The 15,225-nt window shown below is 51.1% G+C and overlaps 1 protein-coding gene across 1 annotated transcript in view; it reads right to left on the bottom strand.

Moving 5' to 3' along the window:
- Positions 1–10,443: 10,443 nt before the first annotated feature.
- Positions 10,444–15,225, bottom strand: part of IKBKE (inhibitor of kappa light polypeptide gene enhancer in B-cells, kinase epsilon) — a 40,881-nt gene continuing 36,099 nt past the window's right edge. Inside the window, exons 19-21 of the mRNA XM_012001173.1 lie at positions 13,952–14,064; positions 13,344–13,415; positions 10,444–11,222 (exon numbers count right to left, since the gene is read on the bottom strand). Coding sequence (XP_011856563.1) covers positions 11,189–11,222; positions 13,344–13,415; positions 13,952–14,064 — 219 coding nt within the window. The 3' untranslated portion in view covers positions 10,444–11,188. The remainder of the gene's footprint in view (positions 11,223–13,343; positions 13,416–13,951; positions 14,065–15,225) is intronic.

Raw genomic sequence — 15,225 nt, 5'->3', positions numbered from 1 at the left:
TCTGCGAGGGACCCTCGGCCTTCAGCCCTGCCTCTTTCCCTTGCCAATCACTTCCCCCAACACCAAGTCCACCCGCCACCCGCACCCTCACGCGCCCCGGGAGGGAGCAGGTCGGAGGGAAAGGCTTGGGAATTGGCTTGATGGGGGTCTCAGTAGGGCCCCTCCGTCTAGGCGTCCGCCCGCCACCCTCACGCTGATCATGCGGACAGAAGGGCAGTGCTCCTTGGCCCTTTCTCTCTCCGGCTTGTCGCCGCCCTCCGCCCCCTCTAGAGGCGAGCTCGACGCGGGTCGGGAATGCCCCGCTCGTGCTCCGGCAGCCGCGCGTTGTCCCGTGGCTGACCGCCGGATGCAGCCAGCGCAGCTGGGGCTGGCAGAGCTGTCCGCGTGCGACTTTCGCTCTGGTTGGATTTCCCCTCCCTTTGCAGCCCTGCCGGGTAGGGTATTCCTCTTTCCTGGAAGACTGGTGCGGGGGACGTAGGGGGACTCGATGCAGAAACGCTCCCGCGCCCGAAGGGTTGGGGGAGCTTTTCTTCCTTAGCCAACCCTCCGCTCCCTAGAGCTGCTCGAGTAATTACTATGGAGATACCAGTTCCCCTAAATGCCCTACGTGGAACCTGGTATGGACGGCTCAGTCATGGGACCCAAAGAGAGATCTCCTTTCTCCCGGCACTTTCCCCAGTGAAGGCTTGCTTCATGGACTCCTGTCTGATTTAACGCTCTGCGGTCACCATCTTGAAAGTCTTACTTTTTGAACAAAGGGCCAGGCGTCTTCTTTTTGCACCGGTTCCCACAAATTATGTAGTTTTTCCTGACAGGCACCTTTGCCCATGGAAACAGGCCCATCTCATGGATAAGGAGGACTCCTGGATCTCTGAACCTGGGCCTGGGCCCTCTCCAGCCCCAATTTTGTTAACTGCACACTGGGCTGGAGGTAGCGAGACGGGTAGGTGTTAACGTGACACTTTCCAGCTCCGTCATTATGACTCAGTGATCACAGCTTTCCTCTTAAAACACGGGTTCAGTTTGGTCTGTCTAGCGGTGGTCATTTTTTAGAAGAATAGTCTAAAATTCTTCTGGACCTGGTCTCTCCTTTCTCTTCCCAGGCCAGAGACCCGTCTCCCCCTAGTGCTTTGTAGGGGAATCTTCACTTTTGCTTTTTATTTTTCCCTTGGAGGTAATTTTTAGGTAATTCCTAAGAATTCCAGAGTCCAGTGGCCAGGGAATTCCCAGTCAGCCTTAGTCCATGGCTTCTCCCTCATGGTAATCATAGTCCTCTGCCTCCCAAATCTGTAGCAGATGAGAGGTTCCTGGGGCTCTGGGGTTCACCAGAGGCCGGAGCTCACCCTATGAGGTGGTTTCTGAGGAATGACCCATGGGACAATCAACCCCACAGTGCTACCAAATAGAGGAGCTCTGAAGAGGGGTGTGAGCCACAGGCCACCCTCTCTGCCCCACCCCTCCTCTACCTTTCCTCTTCCCTCTCCTAACCTTGCTTTTGCTACATCAGTGGTTTTCAAACCTTGGTATGCATCACAGTCACCTGGAGGGCTTGTTAAGATTAGTGGGCTTCATCCCCAAAGTTTCAGAATCTATAGGTCTGGGGCTGGGGTTTGAGATGACTTATTTTTAGCAAGTTCCCAGGTGTTGATGCTATTGATCCAGGGACCCAACTTGGAAAACCATTGCTCTAGGTCTGAGGTGGTGATAAGAGAATGGGCTTCTCTGTTCCTTCTCCCCAGGACAAGTGTACTTCAGCGGACATGACAGAGAAAAGCCCAATAGGGGCTATTCCTGAATACTTTCTGCTGAAGGTGTAAAAGGGAAAATACAATTTGCCCTTGTGGTGTCTTATTTTCATCTCCTACTTTTTCTGCAAGCAGTTCTCTTGGGGTTGTTGCAGAAATCTGTATTCCATATAAACATTTGCTGTGTCCACACCCTGTTGCCCATCTCCACACACTTGAGACTCCTTCCCTTCCAGGATTACAGTGGGTGGGTGAGGTCCTGGGCATGGACCCAGCTTGAGCTCTGAGTGACAGCCTGTTGGGGCAAGAAGCAGCAGGGATCTGACAAGTGCATCCCTGGAAGATCGGCTTTGAAATGCCATTTGTGAAATAATTGCTAACAGTCTCCATCTCTGTCCTTCCCTGCAGCCTCAAAGCATGGTTTGGGCATCCCAGCCTAGATTTCCTGGATAGAGAGACTCATGGGGAGGGGCATCATCTCTGGCCATGGGAAACTGAGGACTATCTGAAACCATCAGGCATAAAGCTCTTCCCCAGTTGTCTGGGCTGTACAGAAAAATGCTCTAGTGTTTGTTTTCCTCCTGCAGCTCTGATTTGGTGGAGTGGCAGGGGCTGCTCTTAGCATGAATGCGGGAGGAGATAGTGCAGGGCCAGAGCCCTACATTTGGCTTCTTGGATGGGAACGGAGATGAAAATGGAGCTATTAATCATATAACTCCATGTAACCAATCCAAAAAGTTTATCATAAAGTTTATCTTAAAGTTCATCTCCCTAAGCCAAGAAATTAGAGTTGGGGCGGGTAGTTGCCCTCCTCAACCTCAACATGAGGCTCCCTGGCTGGGGCATGTCTCCTCTGATGCCAGTTTTCCCAGCCCAGTCCCCTTCTTCCCTGAAATAGCATCCCCCTACCACCCACAACACACACATAGACTTCTTTCTTGTTCACACACACACACACACACACCCCCCACATGAATAGCAACTTATTCCTTCTTCTCCAGAGAAGAAGTGCTAAAGAAACTCTAGTCTCATTATAAGGTCAGGACATTGCTGGGGTAGTGTCGGATGCCCAGACTTTAACATTTTTTGGATCTGTCTAGTCATTCAGGCTACAAGGGTGAGACCACAGCATCTGCTGAAACACCTCCCCTGGGAGCTTTTCCCCCTTGTTAGTAGATCCTCTTGGCTCAGACCCATCGACTTTTTTCTGTTTGTGACTCACTCCCAGCAGAGTGGGTGTGCTGCTTTTATTTTTGACCAAGGGGAAGGATTATGACAGTGAGGTTAGAGTGTGTGGTCAGGGTGTGAGATCACTTCAGAGGTGGTCCCAGAGCGTGCTGGTTTTCCCGTTGGGTGAGTTGTTTTACCACAGTCCCCCAGTCTCCCTCCCCAAGTCCCCTAGTAAGAAGGAAAATGGAAGGACAGAACATGGCCTGACTTCCTGAAAGGGACGTTTTTTGGTTTTGTTTGGCTTTGAGGCGTTTGAAGTCACCTGAAATCCCCGAAGCTTTCAGGGAACTCCCAGGGATTCTGACAGTTGCACAACTGTCTACATGGAATCGCTGTAAGAGTCAGGACAAGTTAGGTTATGCTGTAGTAATAAGCTCCACCGCTCAGTGCCCTGAAATAACAGACTCCTTTCTCACTCACGTTACATGCCTTTTGCAGGTTGGCATGGGCTCTCTTCTCATCAGACTCACCATGTCTAATTTTGCCAATCACTGTGCCAAAGGGAAACTGAGAGAGCCTGGAGGATCCCACACCAGCATTTAAAAGCTCCAGTCACTTTCACTCACAGCTTATTGACCAGAACTAGTCATATGAACCCATCCTACAAACAGGAGCAGATTTACAAGTCTACCTTGTGCTCAGAAGGGGAAAGAGCTGGAAATAGTTGGCAGTCAGCACTAATGACCAGTGCAATCTTCAAGGGCATAGAGCAGTTATTCATTCATTTAATGAGTAATTCTCTGATATCCACTATGTATCAAGCACTGTTCTAAGCATTAAAGGTACAACAGTGAAATGGATATGTTCATGAAGCTTACACTTAATGAAAGAGCCAGACAATAAACAAACACAAGAGTAATATGATGTCAGGCTGTAAGTACTTTGATAAAAATCCAGCACATTAAGGGGATGAAGGTGATAGAGGCTACTCTATTTGAGTAGTCAAGAAAGACCTTTCTGGGGAGCAGACATTTAAACAGACCTGAACGAAGCAAGCCCTTTGTCTATCTGGGCAAGAATGTACCAGACTAAGAGAACAACAGGCACAACAGCCTCAAAACCTTTTCAAGCTTTATGAACCTGAGTTTGTTCAAAATGCATATTCTTGGACCCGACCCTCTGATTCCTTATGTCTGGATTTTGGCCTGGATTTTGCAAGAAACTTTGATTCATATGGCTCACAGACCACACTTTGAAAATGGGGTTACAGCAGTGAATGGTTAAAATTGTGTGACCCCCTCCACAGACATTTGGAAAAAAAACGCCCTTATCTTGATTAACGACAAAACACAGGTCTCCAGTGCTGCTTCCTTTCCCTCTTGGGCAGCGTGTTGCATACAGAGCTCAGCTTTCCCAGGAAGTGAGTGCTGCCTGCAACGTGTGATGGGGGTCAGTCATATTTTACATTACGAGACTGAGAGCAGGGACCATGACAAAATGTTTTGGAGGATCAAAATTGTGTTTGTGAAAGAAATCCCTTGTAAAGTGCCATATGTTACATGTATTTGCTCAAGAAACATACATTGAGCATCTATTATGTGGCAGGCACTTTTGGCTTGAACGACTTCATCTTCATGGCAACTCTGTGAAATGGCTGTAATTCCTATTTTACAGATGAGAAAATCAAGGCTCAGAGAAGTCATGTGACTGGCCCAAACAGGTATCACAGTCTGGACTCATATCCACTCAGGTCCACGAATTTGTCTTTGTCCTGCCCAGCTGGCGTGGTACAGGGCTCAGAATCTCTGACCACGCTTTGTAGGTGCAGTTTGAAGGATCAGCAAAATCTTTTCCCAGTTTCCTCTCCCTGTGGAAACCCCGCTCCACTCCAAGGGTCTAGTCCAAACGCCGGGTCCTCCAGAGCCTTCTCAGAGTCACCCAGACCTCACTCATGGCTCCTTCCCTGGGATCTCACAAGAAGCCCATTGTACCTCTGACGTTCAGAGTATCCTAACATGAGTCGCAGCTCAGTTTGCACATGTTTGCCTCCCTTACTTGGGTCTTGTGGTCTTTCTGATCCCACCGTGCAGGGCTAACTGGAGATGCTCATTAACCTGTACCTATCCCAGGATTTTTTTCTTAAATTTCCAGGATTTTTCTTAAATTTCTAGGATTCTTAAATTTCCAGGATTTCCAGGATTTCTTAAATTTCCAGAATTTCCAGGATTTTTCGTAAATTTCCAGGATTTTTTTCTCTTCAAGCCATGCCCCCTGCACCCAGAGATGGAGAGATGGAGGAATCGTTTGGTTTGGGGAGCATGGAAGGTCCCCGAGGACCTGCTGGGGTGGGGTAGAAGTTGGAGTAGTATTGGGAGCTCCATTTAAGACTCATGTACCTCCTCCAAGATGCTGGTCACTGGGTGAATTTCCTGCCTCCAGATGTTTGTAGCTGGCCAGGGCTGAGGGCTGGTGGGGCACCATCTCCACTCTTGGTGGAATGGGCTTTCTGTGTGTCACCAAACTCCAGTGCTCCCAAGGGGATCTCCTAGGTCCTTGACAGTACTTGGGGACAAGAAGGGCAGATCAAGGTGGGGACGAAAGCAGGGAGGGATACGAGGGCTCCTGGAAAGGTGTCATCATATAGAGTGGGGGCAGGTGGGGCTTGTTTTCCACCAGTTTTAGTGGCACCTCCTCCATCCATCTCAATTATGAAAATTTTCCATCCTGAACTGCTCTGCCAGGCTTATGATAAGACTGGTGTGTGTGTGTACGTGTGTGTGTGTGTGTGTGTGTGTGTTTGTATGTTTCTTCTTTCTGCATTGGAAAAACTCAGATATTCCAGACAGATTTGTCAGCAATTTTTTTCCCTCAGCCAGAGGGAAAGCTCCAAGCCATAGCCACTTGCATTCCAGCACTAAGCCAACTTGGCCCACTGTGGTGGTAGGAAGTCGTGGACTGGGTTACAACAGACCAGCGAGAGCAGGGTGGCCTGGGTGACCTCACAGGCTCTCCCTGCCCCATCCCGGCCCCCACCTGTCTCCTCCTCTGTGCTCTGTGTCTCCCTGTCTTGCCTCTCCTTTCTGCTCCCTCTCCCCGTGCCCTGCTCATCCTCTCTCCCTCTCCCTCTCCATCCGTCTTCATCTCCCCCTCCCTCTCTCCTTTCTCACTCCCACCTCTTATCTCACCCCTCCTCCTCTGTCTCTGGTGAAGGATGAAGAGAAGGGCACCACACTGCTCCAGCGGCAGTCATTCTGAGCTCCCAAGGAACAGAAACTGAAGCTATTTCAGGTCAGCCTGGCTCATTCCTTAACACTTCCCATCGGGGTTGCCTGATTAAGGATCCTTTGTGAGATGGGGGAAAAGAAGCCAGAACTCCACCCTTTAAAAAATCATCGAAGCATGGTTGGGCCTGGTGACTCACACCTGTCACCCCAGCACTTTGGGAGGCCGAGGCGGGCAGATCACTTGAGGTCAGAAGTCTGAGACTAGCTTGGCCAAACATGGCGAAAACCCCATCTCTACTAAAAATACAAAAATTAGCCAGGCATGGTAGTGGGCACCTGTAGACCCAGCTACTAGGGAGGTTGAGTCAGGAGAATGGCTGGAACCTGGGAGGTGGTTGCAGTGAGCCGAGATTGCACCACTGCACTCCAGCCTGGGGGATAGAGTGACATTCTGTCTCAAATAAATAAATAAATAAATAAATAATAAATAAATAAATAAATAAATAAAACAGGCTGAGCGCGGTGGCTCACACCTGTAATCCCAGCACTTTCGGAGGCTGAGGCGCGCTGATCACGAGATCGGGAGATTGAAACCATCCTGGCCAACGCGATGAAACCCTGTCTCTACTAAAAATACAAAAATTAGCTGGGTGTGGTGGCACGTGCCTGTAATACCAGCTACTTGGGAGGCTGAGGCAGGAGAATTACTTAAACTAGGAAGTTGGAGTTTGCAGTGAGCCAAGATTGCGCCACTGCACTCCAGCTGGGTGACAGAGCAAGACTCTGTCCTAAATAAATATGTAAACATAAATTTTAAAAAATCAGCGAAGCAGTTTGGAAGTGAACCCAAAATGACCAGTTGCAGCAGTCCTTTGAGGATAGTGAAGCAAAGCGGCTCCGTGAAAGCAAACTGTGGTTCCAGTAGGAGGGTGGCCTAGCCATGGCTGAGATCCATCCTGTCCTTAGACTGGCTGCCCTGGCCTCAGCTCTCAGGGTGGGTATGGGGTGGGGTGCCTGGTCCAGTGTACCATGCACTGCTAATTGGCCTCTGTTGGACCATTCACATGCCCTCTGCGGGATCTTTGTAAACTCTGCCTCAGCTTTCTCAAACCTGAGCTGGTGTGAGAATTACCAGGGAAGCTCATCAATAATACAGATTCCTGGGCCACACCCTTACCGATTGGATTCAGGAGCTGAGTGGGGTCCCAAAATATGTGTTTTGAAACCAGGACAGCAGTCTCAAGAGAGGAAACTGTGTGGATTCTGGGAGAGAAATAGAGATGTGGCCCTGCAGTACCATGCCCTCCAGAGCTGACTGTACTTCCAGCCTGGGTACCTGGGACAGGCCCTCTCATCCTTCCAGTTAGGCCCCCTTTTAGCTTGGGTCAGCCTGTTTTAAGAGTCTGCTAGCCATGAATCTGAATGCCACATGGAATCTTCCCAGATATCTGTGACCGATCTGAGCCCCCGACTCAGTCCATCTGAGACAAGACCTTCTGTTTCCTCTACCTACCCTGTGCAGGGGCTCATAGCTGAATGAGGTGGGGAGGGGATGAGGAAGGTGAGCAGAGTATGCAGAAAACTATTGTGTTAATAATATTGTGTTTTGGGCCGGTGCAGTGGCTCACGCCTGTAATCCTAGCCCTTTGGGAGGCCGAGATGGGTGGATCACCTGAGATCGGGAGTTTGAGACCAGCCTGACCAACATAGAGAAACCCCGTCTCTACCAAAAATACAAAATTAGCTGGGCATGGTGGCACACTCCTGTAATCCCAGCCACTCAGGAGGCTGAGGCAGGAGAATAGATTGAACCTGGGAGGCGGAGGTTGCGGTGAGCTGAGATCGCGCCATTGCACTCCAGCCTGGCAACAACAGCGAAACTCCGTCTCAAAAAATAATCATATTAATAACATTGTGTTTTAGGCACTTTATGCACATAGCTAATCTATTCCTACCCATAACTTTCCACTCACCGCACGGGCACCAGAGAGTAGTATCTTTAAAATACCAGTTGGACTGGACCTAAAACCTGTCTGTGGTCTCTGGGGTAAAGCCCAAGTTCCTCAGTGTGGCCTGCAAGGACCTTTTGGACTGGCTCCTCCCTTTCCACAATACCAGCTTCCAACTTTAACCTACTCTGCAGTCATACAGAAATACTTGTAGCTCTTCCCATGCCTGTGCTGCTGCTGCTCCCACGGCCAGGAGTGCCTCCCACGCCTTCTTTGCTAGGTATCACCTGTTCACCTGCTAAGACTCCTCTTTGGAGTCACCTGCTCTCAAAGTCATTCCCTGACACTTAGGAGGGTTCCCAGCCTGACCTAAGCACCCTCCCTTGTGAAGATGGTGACTCAGGACCACACTGGAGATTTGCATTCCTAGCGCAGCACCTCCTCTGTGATGGGAAGCTATCTGTGGCATGCCTGTCTTCCCCCACAGAGGTGAGCTCCCTATGAGCCAGAAAGGTGGCTTAGTCACCTCTGTAGTTCCAGCATCCCCTGGGCCTGGTGCATTGTGAGGGCTTAGTTCTCGTCTGGTGAACTGAATGGGCTCTTTTCATTTTAAGTGTTATGTTAGGAATCACTGCAGAGAATGGAGAGGTACATTAAAGAGGTCTTCAGACACCTGAGGATCTTTTGGGTTGTTCTGGGTCTTGGTCCAGTTCCTCGTTTTCTACTGAGATGGAATCAGCAGCTCTGCAGAACCTCAGATCCGGGGAGGCACTGATGTCAGCAGCTCTGCCTGGCATAGAAACGAACTGAAGCTGCTGGGCGTGGTGGCTCATGCCTGTAATCCTAACACTTTGGGAGGCCAAGGAAGGAGGGTTGCTTGAGCTCAAGAGTTCAAGATCAGCTTGTGCAACATAGTGAGACCTCATCTCTACAAAAAATATAAAATTAGCTGGGTGTGGCGGTGCACGCCTGTAGTCCCAGCTACTTGGGAGGCTGAGGCAGGAGGATTGCTTGGTCCTACAGTGAGTAGTAGTGGTGATCGCTTGATCACTACAGTGAGTCAAGGTTGTAGTGAGCCAAGATTGTACCATTCCACTGCAATCTAGGCAACAGAGCAAAACCCTGCCCAAAAAAAAAGACAAACAAACTGAACTGAAGCCTTTGAGTGAGTGTCCACCACATCTCACGGGCTTTGCTCATGAGATCATAGAGCCTGGATCATATCATCTCCCAAAAATCTGCATTTGGCGTTCAGGGATCCCCTGGCTCTTCACTGAGCTCCACCAAGCACATGGGGTCCAGAGCAGCTGCTGCTGCCAGGGAAAACCCATTGTGGGACTTCCCTGAAGGGTCACTCATGGGCTGGAAGTGTTGGCCAGAAATTCAGGCCAGGAGAGTGGGCGAGAGGTGGTCTAGTACCCAGAAACATCGAGGCAGCAGCTGGTCTCTGAGGCCCCAGGACTTGAACCCCTGGGCTTAAGTGACTCCATGGGCTTGAGGCCCAAATAGCAAACACAAAGCCAGTTGGGCCTGATGCAAGGAAACAACCTCCAGCCACCTTCCCCCAGGCCTTTAGAATGCTGGTCTTTCCACAGAGAAGGAGCACAAAGGACAGCAGCCTCCAGGACTCACCCTTCCCCACTTCTGGTCCTGCCAGGTCAGTAGAGTGGCCTCAGGATGTGGGGGCTCCCATGAAGATGGGCAGGAAGGATCTCTGGGGTCATTTCCAGTCAAGCATAATGTGTCTTCATGCCTTAAAGCACGGTGGGGCTTCCCACTCATCTGTCTCTCCTACTGGGGCTACCTTACTGCGTTTCCCCTTCCCCTTCCTTCACCCACCCAGGTAGGTGGGTAGTCCAGCTCTGGTTTATGGGAAGGCTGGAGGTAAATTTGCAAGCAGTTTGCAAAAGTCAGAATGCCTTGCCCAGGCACCACTCTAGATTCTAGACAAAACGAAGGAATGCTTAAAATAACCCATACTACTATTCAAACCCACTATTTAGGACATAGCCTAGGTTTTGAACAGTGGTGGAGATGGGAAAAAAGCAGTAGCCACTTAGATGGTGGGTTTGAAGAAAAAAAAAAAGAATACCTTTCTCCCTAAGTTCCAGGCCCTTCGCATAGCTTTCCAAGTGATGGGGGGCAAGAGAACGCAAGGAATGGGAAGGCACCCCTTGGGTTCTTCCTTGAAATTAGGGCCCATTTAGGGGAAAGGCAGAAATCAGGACATGACAGATTCCCACTCCCATTTCCCAGCACTTCTCACAGATCCCCGCCCAGACCCGACTTGGTTGCCAAGCACACTCAGCTGAGAGCCTTCCCTGCCTCACAGACACAGCCCAGGGAGAGCCACCAGAAACAGAAATGAAGGCCACATTTATTCCACTTCTTGAAGGTGCAGGCCTTGGACCTGCCCAGACTCACAGGCCTGGCTGCATGTCCCAGGACCAGCCGGAGCCTCAGAGAGTGAGGGAGAGGCAAAGGGGCCCCAAGACACTGGCACTGGCCTTGGCTACCCATTTTCTTAACTTTAGGCTCAGTCAGACCAAGCATAGAAAGAACAGGAGGCTCTACATTGCCTGGGGCTGAGAGTGGTGGCCCTTAGAAATCACAGGGGAGCAGAGAGAGCTGGGTTCAACATGAAATGCTTGAAGAGGAAGGAAGACTGTGATGAGGTCGTTTGACCTAGTCCGCTGGGGAAACCCCAGGAGGCCTCCTCTCCTGTTGGCTAGGGAGTGAAGTCCTGTAAACCAGAGGGGGTGGGAGGGCATATGGAAGCCTCTTCTCCCCACGGCCCAGCCAGGGGCACGGAGGAGCAGTACCTGAGCCTGGAGAAGATGGAAAGGTCAGCCCAGGCAGTGGCTGCCACACTCTTTCCTGTGGGTCCCAACAGAGGTGGCCTGGTGCCCAGGCTCAGCTGTGCTGCTTCCCAAGGAGAAAGGCAGTGGAAGGTAATGCTGGCGACATCCCGGCCAGCAGCCAGGAGGGAGGTAGGCTGATGTGATGGGATGGGATCTTGCCCTGGGTTGGTCTCACGGTGCAGGAGAGCAGTGTTGGAATCATTCTAATGCTTCAGGATGCCTCACACGCCCCATGGAGCTCAGACATCAGGAGCTGCTGGGACTCTATTTAGCCTACAAGAAAAGGTACAGGCTAGCACTGCCCACCTGTTGGAGAGGCCTGCAGACCACACTCCAGGACCCAGCACAACTAGCTTTCAAGAACACTGAGCCATTCAAGTCCTCAGCTCTCCTCTTGTAGCAGCCTCACTCCCTGACAAGAACCTACTGGCTCTCACCTCTGACTATACGTTGGAATCACTTGGAAAGCTTATACAAATCCTAACCACAAGCTGCACCCAGAGTCTCTGGGGCAAGACCCAGGCGTCTGTACTTTTAAAAGATCCCCTGGTGATTCCAATGTGCAGCCAAGGTTTAGGAGGAGGAGAAAGGAGTTTAAACTGGTTCATTTGGCTCTTTGGCTACAGCTCTGAATAAGGAAGTGAAAATTCACTAAAATAAAGTTTTGAGCTATCTGCAAATAGATCACATAACACAGCAAGAGCAATTTATGTTGTCACTAAAATTAGAACTTCCTGACCAAGAGGGCTGTTTTGGAAAATCCTTCCAAGAAGCTGTCAAATGTCCTCTTTGTGGGTGTTTAAGAGGACGAGTTCTCTTGCTGGAACAGGACAGGGAGGAGATTCCTCCCTTACCCAAGGACCCCCTGAAACTCTGGGGACAAACCACAAGCTCTGCTCCTGGTTTCCCTACCTCCTGGCCCCAATTCTAGTGTCAGACTGGAGTGGCCTCTGGGGAAGAAGGCCAAATGTCCCAAAGGACATTTAGTGAGCCCTTCCCTCCACAGCCCCTACCCCCAAGCACCTCGCATATCTCGTTTTATTTAATCCCTATGTCAAGAGCATGAGGTAGAAATTATTACTCCTGTCTCACAGGGGAGGGGAGTGAAGCACAAAGCTGAACACACCTCCCAGGATCACGCAGTTGGTGAGAAGCAGGGTCAGGATTGAAATCCTGTAGGAAACTCTGCTGACTCTACCCTGCCGTTGGTTCCCAGACAGGAAAATGACAGACATGAGGATGACAGGCAGGAGTGGGAGATGCGTGCATGTGTGTACATGTATATAAACAGGGCTGCTGGCCTTCAGGGCAAGCAAGGACCATCCTTTATCCTGAGGTTATCTCTCTTTGGTGATAACATGTGTTTTATAAAGTGGGGTTACTCGATGGCAGGGCTTTTTTTTTTTCACTTCAAATGTGCTTACTTGGTTACGTGAGCAGCTGGTAACTCTGTTGGTCTTGAGTTTTCTTTTAGAACTTTTACTGGTACGTAGCCAGGCGCGGTGGCTCATGTCTGTAATCCCAGCACTTTGGGAGGTTGAGGCAGGCGGATCACCTGAGGCCAGGAGTTTGAGACCAGCCTGGCCAACAAACCCCATCTCTACTAAAAATATAAAAATTAGCTGGATGTGGTGGTGGGCGCCTGTAATCCCAGCTAATTGGGAGGCTGAGGCATGAGAATTGCTTGAACCCAGGAGATGGAGGTTGCAGTGAGCCGACACAGTACCACTGCACTCCAGCCTGGGTGACAAAGTGAGACTCCCTCTCAAAAAAAAAAAAAAAAAAAGAAAAGAAAAAGAACTTTTACTGGTACACAAAATCTGAATCTCAAATTGGAGCCCTGCTGCGTTCCCACACCAACCTCTCATGACCCCTCAGTGCTCCGAGGAGGGGAGTTGAATCAGGAGATGATCCTGCAGCCCCGGGCTGGCCCATGAGCATTGGCAGGAGGGACAGGAGCCCCACAAGGCCAAAGAAACACCAGCCTTGGACATCGTACCCAAGCTGTGTGTGCTGTGGCTTCCTGGGGTAGCACATGGGGATAAAAACAGCACCTATCCTGAGGATGGCTGTGATTGAAGGAGGTGGTCTGGGGCAGCTTGGGCACAGAGTACACATGGAGTGCAGAGCTGGACACAGGCGCAAACCGCATGCCTCCAGGCCCCCACCTCCCTGACGGCATGGGGGTTCACATTTTAAAGGCTATAATTGAATCCTACACCTCCTGAGGATGTCAACTCATTTGTGGAAAACGCCTAATCTTCAACAGGGCTGCTTGGAAAATGGACACGTGTCATCAAACCTGCATGGGCAGGCTTGGGGACTCTTTGCCGCCCCCAGGCAAGGGTAGCTTGAAGACCCAGCCCTGACCCACACAAGGTGAAAGCTCCTTACCGTTCAATGATGCGGTTGTTATCCAGGAGGTCAGACGCCAGCAACTTCATCCCCTCGCAGAGCTCTTGCATGCTGCCCAAGGCAGAGGCAGGAGAAGTGGCTGAGGCTGGAAGTTGCCCTGCCCAGACCCCTTTCCTGGGAGGCCCACCCTCCTCTGCAGCCCCACCAAAGAAGCCTCTTTATTCTTCTTTGTTTGCTTATTTGAGGCGGAGTCTTGCTCCCTTGCCCACGCTGGAGTGCAGTGGCACTATCTTGGCTCACTGCAACCTCTGCCTCCCGGATTCAAGGAATTCTTGTGCCTCAGCCTCCGGAGTAGCTGAGATTACAGGTGCATGCCACCACATCCAGCTAAATTTTGTATTTTTACTAGAATTGGGGTTTCACCATGTTTGCCAGGTTGGTCTTGAACTTCTGGCCTCAAGTTGATCCACCCACCTTGGCCTCCCAGAGTGCTGGGATTACAGGCGTGAGCCACTGCACCCAGCCAGTCTCTTTAATCTTGCCTCCTAGGCCTGGCATGAGGCCAAACCCCTCAAGGTCTAACCTCAGCACGCTTCCCACAACTCCCTTCCACACAGATACACACCCCCTTTCTCCCCAGCACTTACTGGAGAAGCAGGTCCTTTGGTGTAGGGCTGGGGTAAGGAGCTATGGGAGGCGGGGAGGCCTGAGCCCCCTTTGCTCGGTCCTGAAGGAGCTGGTGAGATAGCTCTTCCAGGATCTGCAGGGAAGCCATACTTTGGTCAGCACTTAGTAGCCAGCTTATGTGTGGCTGGGTAAGGGCAGTTTGAGGAGGTGAAGACATGGGTAACAAGAGCCCCAGCCTGCATCCCCAGAGTACCTAGAATTCCTCTGCCATGCCCACCTTGCTGAGACTCTCCTGGACCCCCTGGGCTTCTGTGTTACAGGCGGCCACAGAACAGCCGACCAGGCGCAGGTGGTTCCTGGTCTCGTGCACCACCCTCAAGAGAACAGACAGAGACTTAGAATTAGAGCAGGACTCAGCCCACTCACCAGGGCTCGCCTAGCTGCCATCGGGTCTGCACATGGACACAGGTGGGTCCTGGGTATTTGCATCCCTCGCTGCCTCTGCCCTGCCAGCTGTGCCCTCCACGCTTGTCCGCCCCCACTGCAATAATGCAGATGCACACAGCTGGCTGAGGCTGGGAGGGCCCCTTCAGAGCCGCAGTGGGGAGCACCAACAACATGCGTGTGACTGGGGCTGGGTGACACATGCCAGCTATGGTGAGTGTGGCACCAGTCAGGCTGCAGAGAGGCAGAGGATAGCCCACACTAGGGCTGTCGGTGTGGGGAACTGCCCACACTCTGATTTCCAGAGTGAATTCTCTTCTGCCTCTAAGTGGAGAGAAGGAGCAGGAACATTTTCCCCAAGGCCCAGAGCCGTGAAATCAGGGGTTGGTGCTCAGCCCTGGCCACACATTAGAATCACCTGGAGAAGCTGTACTACACTGATATCCAAGCCCTGCTCCAGAGCAATTACACCAGAATGTGTGGTGGGTTGGAGTAGGAGAAGCAGGCATTGGTATTCTGATATGAGGACAGGTGAGTGCCCAGGTCTCAGCCCCATAACAAGGTGAGGTCCTACAGGCCTCAGAACGTGGCAGCACGTGGGAAATTATCCTCTCTTCTCCGGAGGGGCCAACTTTCACACAGGCAGGGGAATGGAGAGTGGGCCTGATCTGAGAAGGTGGAACCCAAAACTCCTGAAGGGGACGGCGTGACAGAGGATTCTCCTTAAGGGCCACTGCCACTGTCCTTATCCCAGGGGGATCTAGTGTTCTCCTAAAGGAGATTTCTCAATACAACCAGGTGGAACGGTAGAAAGAATCCAGATTTGATTTGATTTTACCCTCAAAAGCCC

Source organism: Mandrillus leucophaeus, unplaced genomic scaffold (genome assembly GCF_000951045.1).
Source record: "Mandrillus leucophaeus isolate KB7577 unplaced genomic scaffold, Mleu.le_1.0 Scaffold1174, whole genome shotgun sequence".
Classification (NCBI taxonomy): domain Eukaryota; kingdom Metazoa; phylum Chordata; class Mammalia; order Primates; family Cercopithecidae; genus Mandrillus; species Mandrillus leucophaeus.
The sequence above is the reverse complement of the archived record's forward strand: the minus strand, read 5'-3'. Positions and strand labels throughout refer to the sequence as shown.